The sequence below is a fragment of the Haliotis cracherodii genome, unplaced genomic scaffold (genome assembly GCF_022045235.1).
Source record: "Haliotis cracherodii isolate W230 unplaced genomic scaffold, xgHalCrac1.p SCAF_16, whole genome shotgun sequence".
Lineage (NCBI taxonomy): Eukaryota > Metazoa > Mollusca > Gastropoda > Lepetellida > Haliotidae > Haliotis > Haliotis cracherodii.
Genome location: NW_027266271.1, coordinates 28,927,017 through 28,946,740, shown reverse-complemented (window position 1 = coordinate 28,946,740; position 19,724 = coordinate 28,927,017). Strand labels below are relative to the sequence as shown.

General features: G+C 45.7%; 1 protein-coding gene across 1 annotated transcript; it reads right to left on the bottom strand.

The window, feature by feature from the left end:
- Positions 1–642: 642 nt before the first annotated feature.
- Positions 643–19,724, bottom strand: LOC139463666 (vitelline envelope sperm lysin receptor-like). Its single transcript, XM_071244923.1, has 8 exons — positions 19,647–19,724; positions 14,425–14,481; positions 8,720–8,776; positions 8,279–8,458; positions 6,924–6,980; positions 5,886–6,243; positions 1,961–2,378; positions 643–1,660 (listed from the first exon to the last, which is right to left on the bottom strand). The coding sequence occupies exons 1-8, from the start codon at positions 19,722–19,724 to the stop codon at positions 643–645; spliced, it is 2,223 nt and encodes a 740-aa protein (XP_071101024.1).

Below are 19,724 nucleotides of genomic sequence, written 5' to 3'. Positions count from 1 at the left end.
AAATGTTGCAGTCGACGGACATATGCACGCTGAAATCCATGTTTACGAACAGGATGTTTTGTTCGTTACGCGATTTTGATTGGATTGCATAGGCTCGTAAATCCAGCAGAAACTAATTCCAGAATTCCAGCGTAGTTCGGCAAGGGTGGAAACTGGACTGTAGCTGTAGCTTCCACAAACGTTCTGCAGCGTGCGGTCTTATGTCAGGTATCTCCATGCCTGTTAAAACCGGTCAGGGAGGATTGGGTGGCCCCTTTGTTGATTACAACCACTCGTCTGCACCATATGGCATGTGGCATGGCAGCTGTATAACAGCTGTAATATTCTGACTGCTGCTTTCAACATTCACTGGCTCACTTGAAAACCCGTGAAGATCCGGGATAGAATCTGCAGCAACCCATGCTTGCCGTAAAAGGCGACTATGCTGGTCGTAAGAGGCGACTAACGGGATCGCCGACTTGGTTAATGCATGTCATCGTATCCCAATTGCGTGGATCGATGCTCACGATGTCAATCACTGGATTGTCTGGTCCAGACTATTATTTACAGATCGCCGTTATACAGCTGAAATATTACTGAGTGCGGAGTTAAACAAACACATACTTGAAATAATTACGAGAAACATTTGAATCGAGAGAGTATTTATTGCCTCGAAATGGTCACTCTTTTCTGTCGCATATTGAAAAATAGCAAAACAAGTATGACTATTTGCGACATCACCATAACAAAGAATGCAATACAAGCTAGCTTCAAGACAAGCTGCAAGACTAGCCACTCCCGAGTGTTACTGGATTGCACATCAATGATGGGGGAAGGTTCTTCGGCTAGGAAGCTCTCCGCTGATCTCTTAATCCTTCCGCTGCAAGAATCCCCGTTACAGCTGCTGGCACAGAGTGTGAAATTACATTCAAATTTCAGACTGTTGTCCTTGCGAATTTTAAATGTTTTGAAGAAGGGACTGAATGTTTGTAATCCCCTGGTCGTAAATCCTTGGTTTTTCGCAAAAATGATCCCATCACCACAACCAGCTCGCAAAACAGCGTATCTGTGTCCGTCGGCCGAGACGGCGTCACACGCCACCGGCAGCAAGCCAAGCTCAGACGACGTACCACTTGCTGTAGCCAACAGCCGTACCCTTCTGGCCAAAGGGATCGGACCGGGAATCGGCTTTCCAAGGACGTTTACGACATCCAGACTAATGCTGGAAGAACCTTTCTGACCTTGGTGAGACTGAATTTCTTGAGCCGCTATCAGTGACGGGCCACTCTTGGAGGACGCACTCCCCTTGCTGAGACGGCCTTCAAAGGTGCAGGTGATTTGATACTCCTTCTTACAAGTGTGCACGTGGCTGAATCTCTCTCCCCAAGACACCTCAATTCTGAGGTTGTAAACTTCCGCGTCTGTGCGTTTTGAAAACACGCATCTGTCTTTGTAGTCAGTTTGATTGTACGAGGCGTTTAGGCGGAAGTGTACAGTGTCGGAAGTGGAGAAGTTGTACACCTGGTCCTTGTAGCACACCGCAATGGCCGACAAATGAAGGTCCGTTCTGATGAGGATCGATGGTGTACCTTCAGAAGTGGAACCACACTTTGCTTCAATGTGAACAATGTAATCAGGGTTCTTGTCGGCATCACAATACGAAGTTGTGGCGTTGGATGGCCTTGTTGTGGACGTGGTTGTTGGTGTGGTGGTTGGCGTGGTGGTGGTGGTGGTTGTTGGCGTGGTGGTGGTGGTGGTGGTTGTTGGCGTGGTGGTGGTGGTGGTGGTTGTTGGCGTGGTGGTGGTGGTGGTGGTTGTTGGCTTGGTGGTGGTGGTGGTGGTTGTTGGCGTGGTGGTGGTGGTGGTGGTTGTTGGCGTGGTGGTGGTGGTGGTGGTTGTTGGCGTGGTTGTTGGCGTGGTGGTGGTTGTTGGCGTGGTGGTGGTTGTGGTTGTTGGCGTGGTGGTGGTTGTGGTTGTTGGCGTGGTGGTGGTGGTGGTTGTTGGCGTGGTGGTGGTGGTGGTTGTTGGCGTGGTGGTGGTTGTTGGCGTGGTGGTGGTTGTTGGCGTGGTGGTGGTGGTTGTTGGCGTGGTGGTGGTGGTTGTTGGCGTGGTGGTGGTGGTTGTTGGCGTGGTGGTGGTGGTTGTTGGCGTGGTGGTGGTGGTTGTTGGCGTGGTGGTGGTGGTTGTTGGCGTGGTGGTGGTGGTTGTTGGCGTGGTGGTGGTGGTTGTTGGCGTGGTGGTGGTGGTGGTTGTTGGCGTGGTGGTGGTGGTTGTTGGCGTGGTGGTGGTGGTTGTTGGCGTGGTGGTGGTGGTTGTTGGCGTGGTGGTGGTGGTTGTTGGCGTGGTGGTGGTGGTTGTGGGCGTGGTGGTGGTTGTTGGCGTGGTGGTGGTGGTTGTTGGCGTGGTGGTGGTGGTGGTTGTTGGCGTGGTGGTGGTGGTGGTTGTTGGCGTGGTGGTGGTGGTGGTTGTTGGCGTGGTGGTGGTGGTGGTTGTTGGCGTGGTGGTGGTGGTGGTTGTTGGCGTGGTGGTGGTGGTGGTTGTTGGCGTGGTGGTGGTTGTTGTTGGCGTGGTGGTGGTGGTTGTTGGCGTGGTGGTGGTGGTTGTTGGCGTGGTGGTGGTGGTTGTTGGCGTGGTGGTGGTGGTTGTTGGCGTGGTGGTGGTGGTTGTTGGCGTGGTGGTGGTGGTTGTTGGCGTGGTGGTGGTGGTTGTTGGCGTGGTGGTGGTGGTTGTTGGCGTGGTGGTGGTGGTTGTTGGCGTGGTGGTGGTGGTTGTTGGCGTGGTGGTGGTGGTTGTTGGCGTGGTGGTGGTGGTGGTTGTTGGCGTGGTGGTGGTGGTTGTTGGCGTGGTGGTGGTGGTGGTTGTTGGCGTGGTGGTGGTGGTGGTTGTTGGCGTGGTGGTGGTGGTGGTTGTTGGCGTGGTGGTGGTGGTTGTTGGCGTGGTGGTGGTGGTTGTTGGCGTGGTGGTGGTGGTTGTTGGCGTGGTGGTGGTGGTTGTTGGCGTGGTGGTGGTGGTTGTTGGCGTGGTGGTGGTGGTTGTTGGCGTGGTGGTGGTGGTTGTTGGCGTGGTGGTGGTGGTTGTTGGCGTGGTGGTGGTGGTTGTTGGCGTGGTGGTGGTGGTTGTTGGCGTGGTGGTGGTGGTGGTTGTTGGCGTGGTGGTGGTGGTGGTTGTTGGCGTGGTGGTGGTGGTGGTTGTTGGCGTGGTGGTGGTGGTGGTTGTTGGCGTGGTGGTGGTGGTGGTTGTTGGCGTGGTGGTGGTGGTGGTTGTTGGCGTGGTGGTGGTGGTGGTTGTTGGCGTGGTGGTGGTGGTGGTTGTTGGCGTGGTGGTGGTGGTGGTTGGCGTGGTGGTGGTGGTGGTGGTTGTTGGCGTGGTGGTGGTGGTGGTTGGCGTGGTGGTGGTGGTGGTGGTTGTTGGCGTGGTGGTGGTGGTTGTTGGCGTGGTGGTGGTGGTTGTTGGCGTGGTGGTGGTGGTTGTTGGCGTGGTGGTGGTGGTTGTTGGCGTGGTGGTGGTGGTTGTTGGCGTGGTGGTGGTGGTTGTTGGCGTGGTGGTGGTGGTTGTTGGCGTGGTGGTGGTGGTTGTTGGCGTGGTGGTGGTGGTTGTTGGCGTGGTGGTGGTGGTTGTTGGCGTGGTGGTGGTGGTTGTTGGCGTGGTGGTGGTGGTTGTTGGCGTGGTGGTGGTGGTTGTTGGCGTGGTGGTGGTGGTTGTTGGCGTGGTGGTGGTGGTTGTTGGCGTGGTGGTGGTGGTTGTTGGCGTGGTGGTGGTGGTTGTTGGCGTGGTGGTGGTGGTTGTTGGCGTGGTGGTGGTGGTGGTTGTTGGCGTGGTGGTGGTGGTGGTTGTTGGCGTGGTGGTGGTGGTTGTTGGCGTGGTGGTGGTGGTTGTTGGCGTGGTGGTGGTGGTTGTTGGCGTGGTGGTGGTGGTTGTTGGCGTGGTGGTGGTGGTTGTTGGCGTGGTGGTGGTGGTTGTTGGCGTGGTGGTGGTGGTTGTTGGCGTGGTGGTGGTGGTTGTTGGCGTGGTGGTGGTGGTTGTTGGCGTGGTGGTGGTGGTTGTTGGCGTGGTGGTGGTGGTTGTTGGCGTGGTGGTGGTGGTTGTTGGCGTGGTGGTGGTGGTTGTTGGCGTGGTGGTGGTGGTTGTTGGCGTGGTGGTGGTGGTTGTTGGCGTGGTGGTGGTGGTTGTTGGCGTGGTGGTGGTGGTTGGCGTGGTGGTGGTTGTTGGCGTGGTTGTTGGCGTGGTGGTGGTTGTTGGCGTGGTGGTGGTTGTTGGCGTGGTTGTTGGCGTGGTGGTGGTTGTTGGCGTGGTTGTTGGCGTGGTGGTGGTTGTTGGCGTGGTTGTTGGCGTGGTGGTGGTGGTTGTTGGCGTGGTGGTGGTGGTTGTTGGCGTGGTGGTGGTGGTTGTTGGCGTGGTGGTGGTGGTTGTTGGCGTGGTGGTGGTGGTTGTTGGCGTGGTGGTGGTGGTTGTTGGCGTGGTGGTGGTGGTTGTTGGCGTGGTGGTGGTTGTTGGCGTGGTGGTGGTTGTTGGCGTGGTTGTTGGCGTGGTGGTGGTGGTTGTTGGCGTGGTTGTTGGCGTGGTGGTGGTGGTTGTTGGCGTGGTGGTGGTGGTTGTTGGCGTGGTGGTGGTGGTTGTTGGCGTGGTGGTGGTGGTTGTTGGCGTGGTGGTGGTGGTTGTTGGCGTGGTGGTCGTGGTTGTTGGCGTGGTGGTGGTGGTTGTTGGCGTGGTGGTGGTGGTTGTTGGCGTGGTGGTGGTGGTTGTTGGCGTGGTGGTGGTGGTTGTTGGCGTGGTGGTGGTGGTTGTTGGCGTGGTGGTGGTGGTTGTTGGCGTGGTGGTGGTGGTTGTTGGCGTGGTGGTGGTGGTTGTTGGCGTGGTGGTGGTGGTTGTTGGCGTGGTGGTGGTGGTTGTTGGCGTGGTGGTGGTGGTGGTTGTTGGCGTGGTGGTGGTGGTGGTTGTTGGCGTGGTGGTGGTGGTGGTTGTTGGCGTGGTGGTGGTGGTGGTTGTTGGCGTGGTGGTGGTTGTTGGCGTGGTGGTGGTTGTTGGCGTGGTGGTGGTTGTTGGCGTGGTGGTGGTTGTTGGCGTGGTGGTGGTTGTTGGCGTGGTGGTGGTTGTTGGCGTGGTGGTGGTTGTTGGCGTGGTGGTGGTTGTTGGCGTGGTGGTGGTTGTTGGCGTGGTGGTGGTTGTTGGCGTGGTGGTGGTTGTTGGCGTGGTGGTGGTTGTTGGCGTGGTGGTCGTGGTTGTTGGCGTGGTGGTCGTGGTTGTTGGCGTGGTGGTCGTGGTCGTGGTTGTTGGCGTGGTGGTCGTGGTTGTTGGCGTGGTGGTCGTGGTTGTTGGCGTGGTGGTCGTGGTTGTTGGCGTGGTGGTCGTGGTTGTTGGCGTGGTGGTCGTGGTTGTTGGCGTGGTGGTCGTGGTTGTTGGCGTGGTGGTCGTGGTTGTTGGCGTGGTGGTCGTGGTTGTTGGCGTGGTGGTCGTGGTTGTTGGCGTGGTGGTCGTGGTTGTTGGCGTGGTGGTCGTGGTTGTTGGCGTGGTGGTCGTGGTTGTTGGCGTGGTGGTCGTGGTTGTTGGCGTGGTGGTCGTGGTTGTTGGCGTGGTGGTCGTGGTTGTTGGCGTGGTGGTCGTGGTTGTTGGCGTGGTGGTCGTGGTTGTTGGCGTGGTGGTCGTGGTTGTTGGCGTGGTGGTCGTGGTTGTTGGCGTGGTGGTCGTGGTTGTTGGCGTGGTGGTCGTGGTTGTTGGCGTGGTGGTCGTGGTTGTTGGCGTGGTGGTCGTGGTTGTTGGCGTGGTGGTCGTGGTGGTTGTTGGCGTGGTGGTCGTGGTGGTTGTTGGCGTGGTGGTCGTGGTTGTTGGCGTGGTGGTCGTGGTTGTTGGCGTGGTGGTCGTGGTGGTTGTTGGCGTGGTGGTCGGCGTGGTGGTCGGCGTGGTGGTAGTGCCACTTACCAAACAATGGACTTTTGCCCCTGTAGCGCGTCCATCATTCCACAGCATGGAAACTGTGACATTGTACATCAAGGAGCTACTTCCATTTACCTTGTGGGGGCCATCCATGATGCACGCATTAATATCATTCTGAATAGCCTTTTGATTTGAAGGTACGTAGGCTTTCAGCATATAGAACGATGATCTAGGGGGCAATATCATTGGTACAGTCGAGTTGGCGCAGATCATTTGACTATATGTAACGGCACAGGTTTGGTACACGGACTTTTCATTGTACACAATAGCTCCTATGTTGTCGCAAAATACGATTTGGTTGTGCGTCATTTGCCGTTTGTCTGCCAGAATGTCCTGCAAGAATGAACATTTATAATATTAAACAACTGATCCAGGCGGTATGGTACGCCACATGAGGACAAGAAAATCGAAGTTAGATCAATATCTCCTTGAGACATAAGACATAATTCCACTCTCGTCCCCTCCCCAAATTCCACACTCGCTGTATTTAGGGAACAGTGGATGCGATAAGCAAATGACGCCAAAAGATCCCTACTGTTAAATATATACGCGTAAAACTTGAACCTATTTGCAATAATGATTTCATACGGTTAAGGTATTGCCGATGTATTGTAGACAGAATTGTCCAAGTAACAAAACATTCCTCATGTAACAGACATTTGTTAGTCATATTTATTGATGTCATTGTAGATTTACATTTAGTCACTGCTTCAGAAAATATTTTCCCAAAATACGGAAATACGAAAGGCAAACCCGAACAATCATTTTCATAAACATTTTTATAACACCTGTAGCAGAATTAATTTCCCACACACCAGGTGCCAGCACACCCCATTACACAAAACGAATAAATATAAAAATCCACATGATACCAGGAACATATTTGCCCCGTCCATACTGAGTGGAGTATTGGAATATACTCGCTCGGTCACCACGTCACCATCACGTCGCCACCAGGACTTACTCCCTTTTCACATTGCACTGACCAAGCACGCCCGACCGTATCTCCTTACCCCGTAGATATTCCTGTAGATATTCCTGTAGGCGTCGGTATCATTGCCAAAGATGATCTGCAAAGAAAGAATATTTTTAATGGAAACAGTTCTAGCCATCCTCGATTATTTGGACACTTTACATTATACAATATGTAATATTTCCAGTCTGTTATTGAAACACGGATCCAATCGCTAACATTCTTTCGTCTTGAAAGACCAACATAACCGTCCCATCAGTGAGAAATTAGCAGTGAAGCCATCAATCAAATATGGTGACCTCATTTCCATGTCGAAGTTTTTGTAATGAGAAGTGCCAGGGTATTTATCTAGAGTGATGATATTCTACATTCTTCACCCAATAGTGTGCCAGCATTCAATACCCACAACACCCAATGGTGTGCCAGCATTCAATACCCACAACACCCAATTGCAATGGTGTGCCAGCAGCCAATACCCACAACACCCAATAGTGTGCCAGCAGCCAATACCCACAACACCCAATAGTGTGCCAGCAGCCAATACCCACAACACCCAATAGTGTGCCAGCAGCCAATACCCACAACACCCAATAGTGTGCCAGCAGCCAATACCCACAACACCCAATAGTGTGCCAGCAGCCAATACCCACAACACCCAATGGTGTGCCAGCAGCCAATACCCACAACACCGAATATAGTGTGCCAGCAGCCAATACCCACAACACCCAATAGTGTGCAAGCAACCAATACCCACAACACCCAATAGTGTGCCAGCAACCAATACCCACAACACCCAATAGTGTGCCAGCAGCCAATACCCACAACACCCAATAGTGTGCCAGCAGCCAATACCCACAACACCCAATAGTGTGCCAGCAGCCAAACCCCACTACACCCAATAGTGTGCCAGCAGCCAATCCATACCACACCCAATAGTGTGCCAGCAGCCAATACCCACAACACCCAATGTCTCCATGTAAAGGAAGGAACTGCTCCCAAAATACCTCTTATATTTCATCAGCCTATATCTTCCACCCCCAAGTAGTCCACCCCCAAGTAGTCCACCCCCAAGTAGTCCACCCCCAAGTAGTCCACCCCCAAGTAGTCCACCCCCAAGTAGTCCACCCCCAAGTAGTCCACCCCCAAGTAGTCCACCCCCTAGTAGTCCACCCCCTAGTAGTCCACCCCCTAGTAGTCCACCCCCTAGTAGTCCACCCCCTAGTAGTCCACCCCCTAGTAGTCCACCCCCTAGTAGTCCACCCCCTAGTAGTCCACCCCCTAGTAGTCCACCCCCTAGTAGTCCACCCCCTAGTAGTCCACCCCCTAGTAGTCCACCCCCTAGTAGTCCACCCCCTAGTAGTCCACCCCCTAGTAGTCCACCCCCTAGTAGTCCACCCCCAAGTAGTCCACCCCCAAGTAGTCCACCCCCAAGTAGTCCACCCCCAAGTAGTCCACCCCCAAGTAGTCCACCCCCAAGTAGTCCACCCCCAAGTAGTCCACCCCCAAGTAGTCCACCCCCAAGTAGTCCACCCCCAAGTAGTCCACCCCCAAGTAGTCCACCCTGGAGCAGCCTCCCTTTTTCATCATAAGATATTTCATCACAAGATATACTTGGTTTATTTTGGTTGCCGCACTCAGCAATATTACAGCTATAAAATATTGTGTGAACCAGACAATCCAGTAATTGATATCACGAGCATTAATCCACGCATTTGGGATACGATGACATGCATCAACCAAGTCAGTGAGCCTGACCACCGTATCGCATCAGTCGCCTCTAACGACAAGCATGTTTCTATGCCAATGTCATCACAAAGCATGCTCTCCTTTCCTTACCCTGAAGATAGTTCCGTTGCGGCTGGAATCTTTCTCGCCCGGAGGAGGAGTGATGATCTGTGTTTGGATGAAAAATGTTACATGGTTTTCAAGTTATGCTCCGGAAACGAAATATGGACGGAAAGACAGATTATATGATAAATATTTTCCCCCGCATTATATGCCGGGTTGATAAAAATAGGTTAAATATATAATCCAAACGTACAGCTTAGGAAAACAGTCTTTTACTATAGAGTACACTCTAGATTGTGGGGATCTGGACAGAGACAATTTCAACTCAACTTCCTAAATGTCAACTGTGCATGTGTGTCGGGTGTAAAGAGTGTACGGCGACAGCCACGTGTAGGGTGTAAAGAGGTCACGGCGACAGCCACGTGTAGGGTGTAAAGGGGGCACGGCGACAGCCACGTGTAGGGTGTAAAGGGGGTTAATATATGTACCAAATGTGGATTACATTTTGTTCATGGTTTTCAAGTTATGCTCCGGAAATGAAATACGGACGGACCATACCATAACATAACTATCCCCCTGCATCATATGCCGGGATGATGAAAAGGTTATTATCATACAAACGTACAGCTTTAGAAAGTAGTCTTATATATCAGGAACTCGACACGTTCATTAATCAGATCAACAGCAGCGATGACGACGACTTCACGAGTTCGGAATAAATGACTTTGTTCAATACTTTTCAAAGTAGGTGATAACGCTCTTGCTTTGCACTGAGGGCAAAGTGACTGATGTGGACAAAGACAATTGTAACGACATCATAATTATAACAGTGAACGCGTGATGGGTGTAAAGCGGACGTAGGAATCCGGTAACTCGCATCACCACAAGACCCTTGACGTCAGAACAACCTGGTCGGACCGTCCCTCTAGTACCTCCCCACCCATGACCACCCCTCGCCAAGACGTTTGGATTGGAACTAAGAATCCTCGACACAGGTTCCAAACAGCCCACACTCCCAGCCCGTGCGAACCCTGGCAACAGAAGCCTGTCTGCATGGGCCGGCCACATGGCCAATGATACTGCCATACAGTTCCTCACCACACAGTCGCCTGCTCAAAGTACTACATAGGTTATACCATCAATGGATCAGTGACCGCACGATTTCATTCACCACCCTGTGAGTATACAGCCCAAGCTGTCGGAGGCGCAAGAGTGAGGTGAGGTGAAACTGGGTTTAAAGTCGCGTCCAAGATTATTGCACTTTAATAGCGACGTGCATGCACGTGTGTGTGTGTGTGTGTGTGTGTGCGTGTGCGTGTGCGTGTGCGTGTGCGTGTCTCGACTGATGCCAATTTATAGTGCTAGCTCACTGAGATACCATGCCGCAGTTTAACATGAATACCCAACTGAGACAGTATACCGACTCAGAGCTGACCAGTCCTTGTTTTAGCCCCTTAATGCCGAGCGCCAGACAGGGTAACAACAAGTACCATCTTTTAACGTCTTTTGATATGACGCGGCCGGGGATCAAACCCCGGACCTTTCGCTCTCCGGGCGGACGCTCTACCACTAGACCACGGAGGCGGTCAGGTGCAAGAGTGAGTATAGATTTACGCCGCTTTAAGCAATATTCCAGCAATATCACGGCGGGGGACACCAGAAATGGACTTTCACACATTGTGCCCATGTCGGGAATCGAACCCGGGTCTTCGGCGTGACGAGCGATAGCTTTAATCACTAGGCTACCCGACCGCCCCCGGAGGCGCAAGAAACAAAGCATGTGCTTCAGTGTTGGGCAGGACCGAAGCACAGGAAACTCAGCTGAGCTGCCAAACACGGTCACCCACCAGGCTACACTCCGCCTCAAAACGTTGCTGAGCTTCACCTGTGGTGTCTAAGACATCCACTGACTAGGTGTTCTGTCTCATCAATAATAATAAAGTAGCATTTATGGTAACAGTATCATTCCCATTTCATAATGCATATCGAGAAGTGGTACATTTGACTTTCTGACTCAATTGTGGGCAAATGTAATTTGAGATTGTTTCGTTAATACGTTTAATACACAGTAGAGATTTCGTCTTGTGAAGTTCACTAATGTTTACGAGACTGTAGGACTATATATTCGATTTGTGTAATACGCTGCTAAAATGGTATGTTTCATATAAATATGCGAGTCGATTGAATCTAATGTAAGAATGGATACACGGTTTGCTGTCGACCAGAAATGTAGGGGTGGTTGGGTAGCCTTGTGGTTAAAGCATTTGCTCGTCACGCCGAAGACCCGGGTTCGATTCCCAACATGGGTACAATGTTTGAAACCTATTGCTGGAATATTGCTAAAAGCGGGGCAAAACCCCTTACTTACCAAAGATATAAGGAACAATGACAATTGGGATCTGCTGTGACAATCAAGTTATAAAAAACAGGGTATTTAACATGTAAATCTCAACTGGCAGATTTGTTTTGAAATAAATTTGAGACAAAATGTTATTGCCTTATTGAAGCAACCATGTGTTTACACTTTCATTGCTAAAACAGTACTTGTGTCATGGAAAAATAGAGTCACCGTTTTTGCCGACTACTTAACATACATAATATACTAAAAATATGTTAAGGAACACCCGTTTTCTTCATATGACAATAGTTAATCTGTCATGGCTGGTGGAATTGGAACACTCAGCTTTTTAATTTTGGGTGCTCTTTAACTTAGTTTTGAGTAGGCTATATGTTACTATTGGTAGCATTGCTGTGGAAATTCTACTGTACCTTCAGGGATCTGGCAATAGCTTGACAGCATGTTTGACTGCTGTATCCTTTTGTTTGAATGGAATAAGGCGACATTTGTTTAATTACTTGGTTTACAGATTCGCCGCTCTTTCAAAGTCCAAAATAAAAATTAAAATTATTTTATTACCGCCGATCTTTATTTTAAAAAATGCACAAAAAGTTCAAACCAAAAAAGATTTCATTTTCTCCGCGAGTGTAAAGCAAAGGGAAGTCACTGATATTTCGCGCTGAGATCCTTCTCTAACACCAGCGAAGCGTGTCAAAGCAAAGCGCAGTGGCGACCAGGTTAACTCTTAACACCGCAGGCCGGTACACCGGGCAACAAGCCACGAGTGACCCAGACACCGCAGGCCGGTACACCGGGCAACAAGCCACGAGTCACCAGACACCGCAGGCCGGTACACCGGGCAACAAGCCACGAGTCACCAGACACCGCAGGCCGGTACACCGCTGCAGTGCATCAATTGTTCCCGGCCATATGTCCTATGCAGAGGAAGGACGTGTAAGCAATGGAGGAGAGGAGAGGATTGGTGTAAAGTTCAAATTGGTTGTTATTAATCTTGTTATCTTTGGAAAGCACAATAAAAGAAACGGTGTCTTTAAATAGTAAGCACAAGAAAAAACAAGGAAGAACTTGGTATATACCCACTGTTAGTACCATTAATATAAAAACTAATTGATTACATGTCCTATATAGATAACACAAGAAATGTCATTCCTTAAACATGCTCTGGCAGCAAATATAATTTTTTTCTGGACAAAATGTTGGCTGGGTTAAATAAAACAAACTTTTGAAACAGTAAACACAAATACATGTAATGAATCCAACGTAAATAAACTTATACCAAATGTAAAAATATGTTCACGCATTCATTTAATGGATTCCCATTTATCCAACAGCAAGTTAACATACAGGTCGGTCAAGTCATCTCTAAATATTGAGAATTCTCTTTCATATTGTAATAACAAAGCTCAGTCACATCTCTCAAAACTTCTATTAAATAATCACAAACTAAATATTGAAACTGTTAGATATACAAAAACACCAACCCCATTGGAACAACGTCTCTGTGAAACATGCGATGCCTCAGAAGATGAACATTATGCACTGTCTTAGAGAAACCAAAATGGCGCTATCCTTCAGTCAAAAAACAAGCTAACCCCTATACTTTCCCTTCAGGGCGCGGAAGAATAAGCTTTTTAATTGATACTGACACGACAGCCTTCGACGCACATGTTAGTAATACGAAGCTTCGAAAACAGGTATTTTCTCATGCTAGTGAGCGGACAGCCGCTGTTATCGGGGAATGGGTGATGGCAGATACTGTTTGTAATTCTTTTTAAAATAATTTTCCGATTACGTAAACAATGAAAATAAAAAAGAAATAGGTAAATGGATTTTATTAAATCTTATATTTGCCGCAAATCGTTACATTTTCGCTCTTTGGTGCTTAATCTGGACGTTATGAATGTTAGCTCACATTTTTTAACTTAAAACGAACTTAATTAAGTTTTAAATTAATTATTTGAAAAATGTGATACACATAACTTTCATATTTATAAATAGGATTAATTAGACCTTTCAAATAGTGTGTAACCAAACATGTAGCAGCAAAGATGCTTTACAAGCAGATAATTTCCGTGATAAGTGAGCGAGTGAGTTGGGTTTAACGCCGCTTTTAACAATATTCCAGTTATATCGCCGATTTCCGTGATAAATGTTGGCTTCATCTATCACACAAGAGTCTCTGGGAACTCGGTGTCACAGCAGTAAAGTCTTCTGGTTGGCTGGTGTTCAAAGAGTTAATCGTCGCCCATGCTGCCCAAATGGTGGTGTCTTTCATGCATTTCACCCATGACATGAATGTTGTTGTATTGCCATGTGTGTGTTAGCTGTCCGCCAGGGTGTCTTTCATGCATTTCACCCATGACATGAATGTTGTTATATTGCCATGTGTGTGTTAGCTGTCCGCCAGGGTGTCTTTCATGCATTTCACCCATGACATGAATGTTGATGTATTGCCATGTGTGTGTTAGCTGTCCGCCAGGGATATAACAAAAAAAATAATTTTACTTTGTTACTCCAGAATATATTTTTTTATACCTACCTAACTCTTTAGGATAAAAATCAAGTAAACAAAATCTGAGGTTTTTGTTTTGTTTTTTCTTTATTGGCCTACCTCACTTTGGAAATGATCATGAGTTTAAAATCCACAAACCAAGAAATAAATTGTCGCCTAAAGAATTCCGAACACCTCAAGTCAATTAAGCAGGAGAAATACGCAAAGTGAAGTTCGCAATTTTGACGTAAAATTTAAGCAGGAACACAGCAAATGACAATTTATTCCTCGAAATTGTCAACTTTTCCTAAAATATCAGCACAGCAAATATCGCCTCGTAATTGTGATATACAGCAGAAAAAAAATTCAGCTACTGCTGCAAAACCAGATATGCTTCAAGTTAAATCTGAGACTAAATATTTTTTTAAAAAGGCACCTTGCAATTTAGTTGTTTTTGTGGCAGACTTTTTCCTAACAGTTTGAAGCATACTTATTCTTTTCATAACTATCATAATTATTATAATTGCACAATTTATCAACATCAACCGACCCCAAGCCACATGCCCTCACGACACCACCCCTACCCAAGATTGTTTTCTATGCCATGTCACCACATGAAGAATTCAACCCGTGAAGTTCCGGGGTAGAATAGTTCTTTGGAAACCCATGTTTGGCGACTGCTTTTCGAAAGAGCCGACCCACGGGATCGGGTGGTCAGGCTCGCCGACTTGGCTGATGCATGTCATCGTATCCCCAATTGCGTGGGTCGATGCTCATGATGTCAATCGCTGGACTGTCTGGTCCAGACTCGATTAATTACAGACCACCATCATAACTGGAATATTGCCGAGTGCGGCGTTATACAACAAACAAACAAAATGAAGAATTCTCCCCATTTCTTACCGCAGGGATGCTTCCATTGCTGCTGGTAATAATCCCGCCCGGAAGTGGAGTGGTGATCTGAAAAGAAAGGTTAATATCCCATATAGTTTCAGATAGTCGAATATATCCGGTAAAGCAGACATGTGACACGGAGATTAATTAGTTCCCGTGAAGATCAAGGTAGAGAATAAGTCATGAGACGAGTTACGGGATGCGTGGTCAGGCTTGCTGACTTGGTTAATTCGTGTCATCGTATCCCAGAATTATTCTTACGGTTTACATTGATTTTAATTAGATGAAAAAAAAGTCAATATTTTTTACACTTCCGAATGTTTAACTTTATGACCATGTAGTTTAGCCTTTGTGTATTTTACGATTATTTCTCCATGTCGGTTTATTTCTCCATGAAGAACCTCCCATGGAGACAATCTTGAAGATGAAGGCATTTGATAAATACAACTGTAATAAATACAACTGTAATAAATACAACTAATAAATACAACTGTAATAAATACAACTGTAATAAATACAACTGTAATAAATACAACTGTAATAAATACAACTGTAACAAAACGGGAAGACCGCCCGCAACATTATTTTTTGGGGATGTGTAAATAATAACGGCTTTAATTAATTTACAAGAATAAAACGAACCGGAAATGACATGCCCGGTATTATTTTGCACGGGTATAAATGAAGTGTCAACACGGATCGCACGAGACGAATACACATTCAGCATGTGGTGAAAAATGATGAGTGCCGAATGTATGAGTAGCAGATACCCTGTAAGTTTTGCATTTATTTTTACCCATTTGATAATGTAATAGTAATATAAAATAGTTTAGATGTATAATAATACCTTTATTTTTGGTACAGTTATGCCCATTCCGGGATAGAAAAGTGTTTACATTTCGGTTGAAAACATTGGCATTGAGCACGAGAAACAAATTAGTTAAAATTAACACTACAGTTTATGAAACTATACGTACATGCTGTGTTATTACATACGAAATTTGTTTCGGTGTCAGGCTTTTTTGACATTTCTCGTGCAATCTTCAAAACTGTATACCAACTGGTCCCGCACCTGTTTATTAATATTCTTTTTGGAATTCCCCTTTTAACGTTGTCCGTATCATTACCATTATAAGTATAAATAGGTATACATACAGTTTTTAGTCATACGAAATAGAAAAGCAAAAGTTTGTGTTTGGTACTTATATATTAAATATACTAAGTCACTTAATTCATTATGATATGTATGTTTCGTGAATATCATAAATACAGGTATGCAGGTTTTAAAAAAAATAGATGTGTTAATTATAAATTATTGAGAAAATGAATATGCACTTACCACTACATTAATAATCAGATTGTCACGGCAAACAGAAAAGGAAGCTTGGCGGCTGTGTACTATTTCAATTAACTATGTTAATAGGATGTATTAATTTCATGTTAGGGTATCTGTTGATCGCATAAATCAAATGTACATATTGTAAAAAAGTGATTGTATTTAAGAAACAAACAACCAGTGTGGGTTATTTATCGTACAATAAAACACTGCAGGGAGAACAAACCATGAGGGGCGCAACAGTGTTTTATTGTATGATAAACAACGACCATGAGTCGTCTATTTCTTACATATGATAACATTATGAACTGTCTCTTTAAGGATGTTGATAAACTGTACAAGCTTTAAAACTGTTTACCCAAAATGTTAATGATAATGACTCCCTGAACAGAAACTGACCTCAAATGTCAAACGAGTCTATTTTACGAACAAGTGGGTTAAGTTTGGTATTTCCAGCATATTCTAGCAATCCTCACGTCGATTATTTGTACCATTTCTCCTAATACTGATTGTCATACGTCTACCACTTTTGGGTGTGATTGTTCTGCCACTGCCTTTGTCTATGGCTCAGCTACATCTATGGGAAACAACTCACTGGATATTCCCTCTTAAAATATAATGTCATCCATTATATGACGTCATCAAGTTGAGAACGCATATTCGCTTCACGGAATTGTCGCCATGATAAAAGATGTAAATCCAGACATTCTGCAAAACCTGAATAATGTGTAAACATGTACAAAATTTACAACATGCACGTTCACTGTATTTTGCTGACTAGATGATTACCAATATATATCTCAAGTTGTCATGTTAATATCAAATACAGGTTATAGTTGATCTACGGCAACCAATGCTCGTCAGAGTCCACAAACGGGACTGGGCTGCCAGGCTCGTCGACATGACGGTTGCATGTCATTGTATCCCAAATGCGTAGACCGATGCTCATGATGTTTATCGCAGAATTGTGTGGTCAAGACTTGAGTATTTAGAGGCCGCCATCGTATAGCTGGAATATTGCCGAGTGCGGCGTTAAACAGCAAACAAACAAATCATTTCATTAGAAGCATTCTGTGAAACACAGACATATGAATAGGTAAATGAATGATAAATGCACTGTAAATCGATTGCCATTTTCTTCAAAAATTTGTTGAAATGGTATGCCAAACATTACAAAGTGATTACAGTTAAACGTGAATTATAACATGCACATTCTTTTATCACTCTTGAAACCACTCTGAAACACTGAGTTAATTATCATAGTGAGTTGTGTTTAACGGCGCTTTTAACAGTATTACAGTTATATCGCGGCGTGTCATCTTAATATGGGAGGAAAGCCCGAAGTGATGCAGGTCTCAGACGTTTACCACTTCGGTGAAACCCACGAGCACGGGTATGGTGCTAACAAACCTAGAAACATAATTGGGGAGAACCGGGATTCGAACCCACAACCAAAGGTTTCTGGCGTGCCCAAGGAACGCAACTCTGCACAGCGAATTGCGGCGCCTTAGACGACTGGACAACCCGTTCCCCCCTATCATAAAATAGAAAGTAATCATGAAAATTAGTATCTTAAAATACACTCTTAATATTTACGCATCGGTTTGATATACAAAATAGTGAGTTCATATTCCATTCATTTGAGGTGCATAAGACATGAACTGCTATAAAATAAGTTGTCAAGAAAGTAAGGGGATATAACTCAAAATACTATTCTTCTGAGGCCACTGGAGTGTGAATTGTTTGGGCTTTGTTTGGCTTCTTTCATTATCTTTAAAACAATGCTTTCCGATTCATCAAAGTAATTCTTATTGTGTACTGAGGTGAAAACATATTTAATGAAAATATTAATTGCATTATTTCGGTACTAAAATCTGTTTTGTATTTTTTTAAGGTGAGTGAATAAGCCAACTGTAACGGACAGATACAAGAGTTATCCCCCTTTCATTCAAGTACCAGTTTATTCTCAACACCTGTCAAAGTAATTTATCCCGCAGTGAGTATTTTATTATACTTTTTTTGGGGGGTGGAACATCTTTCTTCAATGGTAGATTTAATAGCGGTCTTTTTATTGATCAAAATTGATTATAACACGTCCCATTTTAATTCTGGAAACCCAAAAGTCCAGAAACTGTACGGTCTTTGCCGACTCTGTCAAAGGTATTTACAAAATTAAACATGCTGTTTTCATGGGAACATACCAAGGAAAAGAAAACAATTGTTCAAAAACTCAATATTTACACCTTGTCGCCCATGGGCTTGCCCATGGGCCTGCCCATGGGCGAAGTGTGGCCCACTTATGTTCCTTTACTTAAACTAATGTTTTTGTTTCGCAAATACATTAGATGTATTCATTCAAGTATCATGACACAAAATTTAACTCATTTTAACTTAATTCAACTATTTTATAGCGATATTGAAATATTTCGCCAATGGGCGAGAAAAAGGTTTGGCCAATGGGCGCGAATATGTTTCCTTTGCTCAACAGTTTTAGTTTCGCAAATACATAAAGGTTTTATAAGCATGACACATGATTCAACTCATTTTACCTTAATTCAACTATTAAAATATTTCGCCCATGTTTTTGTCAGTCCCTTTAAATAATTAACTAATTGTGTACAGAGTAAATTGTGTCACGTGAAATATACTTTATATTATATCATTACATTACTATTTAAAAAGGGCCTTTGGTTGGATGTTTCCTTCCAGAAGTTTTACAAACTTCACCTTTTTTACATATTGTAACGATACGCCAATTCTTTGGCGACATTTTCAAACATTAAAGTTTAGTTAGTTTCTTTTTCATTTCCCATTTATGTCTCGTTGATACATCACACTGGGAAAGTAAGTGACACGGTGGCCCAGTCGTCTAAGGCATTGTATGCTGTCTGAATGACTTTACACAAATCCCTGCGTCAATGGACCCGTGAAGATCTTCAACAATCCATTCTTGGCGTAAAAGGGCGACAGCGCTTGTAAGAGGCTCGCTGACTTGGTTGATGCATGTCATCGTATCCCAATTGCGTGGATCGATGCACATGACTTCAATCACTGGATTGTCAGGTCCAGACTCGATTATTTACAGAAATCCTTCATACAGCTGAAATATTGCTAAGTGCGGCGTTATACAACTAACAAACAAACACAATTTTGAGGAATTCACAACAATCACTATGACGAGGTATGCATATCTTGCAATCAACCTGAATCCAGTTACTGGAATGTCAAACCCGGGCTTGGTTAAGACAAGAACTGCAGTTAGATCCGCTATATGCTGTAGATCTCCTGTAGTCAAGAGATGCAATAGCGAGGCAGAACTATGTCAATTTAAGAGGGACAGACAGCTACTCGAACATATAAAAACATAGCAGCTAAATATGATACAAAGACATATTTTAATCTGTTTTATGGTCAATAGTTAAAATGGCCAATAGTTAAAATGAGTTAAATTTTGTGTCATGATACTTGAATGAATACATTTAATGTATTTGCGAAACAAAAACATTAGTTTTAAATAAAGGAACATATTCTAGCCCATGGGCGACAGTGTAAATATTGAGTTTTTGAACAATTTCTTTCTCCAATTTTTCTTCCTTGGTATGTTCCCATGAAAACAGCATGTTTAATTTTGTAAATACCTTTGACCGAGAGTCGGCAAAGACCGTACAGTTTCTGGACTTTTGGGTTTCCAGAATTAAAATGGGACGTGTTTTACCCAATCGTCTGGGATCCCCAATAATGCCAATCACTGGGTTGACTGGTCCCGACTCGATTATTTACAGACCGCCGTCATATTACTGAGTGCGGCGTTAAACAACAAACGGAAAAAACAAAAACATCGACAAATGAGGTTAGACGTACAGACTGTACAGCTAAAACTGTGCATCCCACTTACCGTGAGGACCTGGACTATCAATGCAATGTCCACCAAGACAAGACATGACAAACGAAGGCCTCGACAAGACGCTCCCAT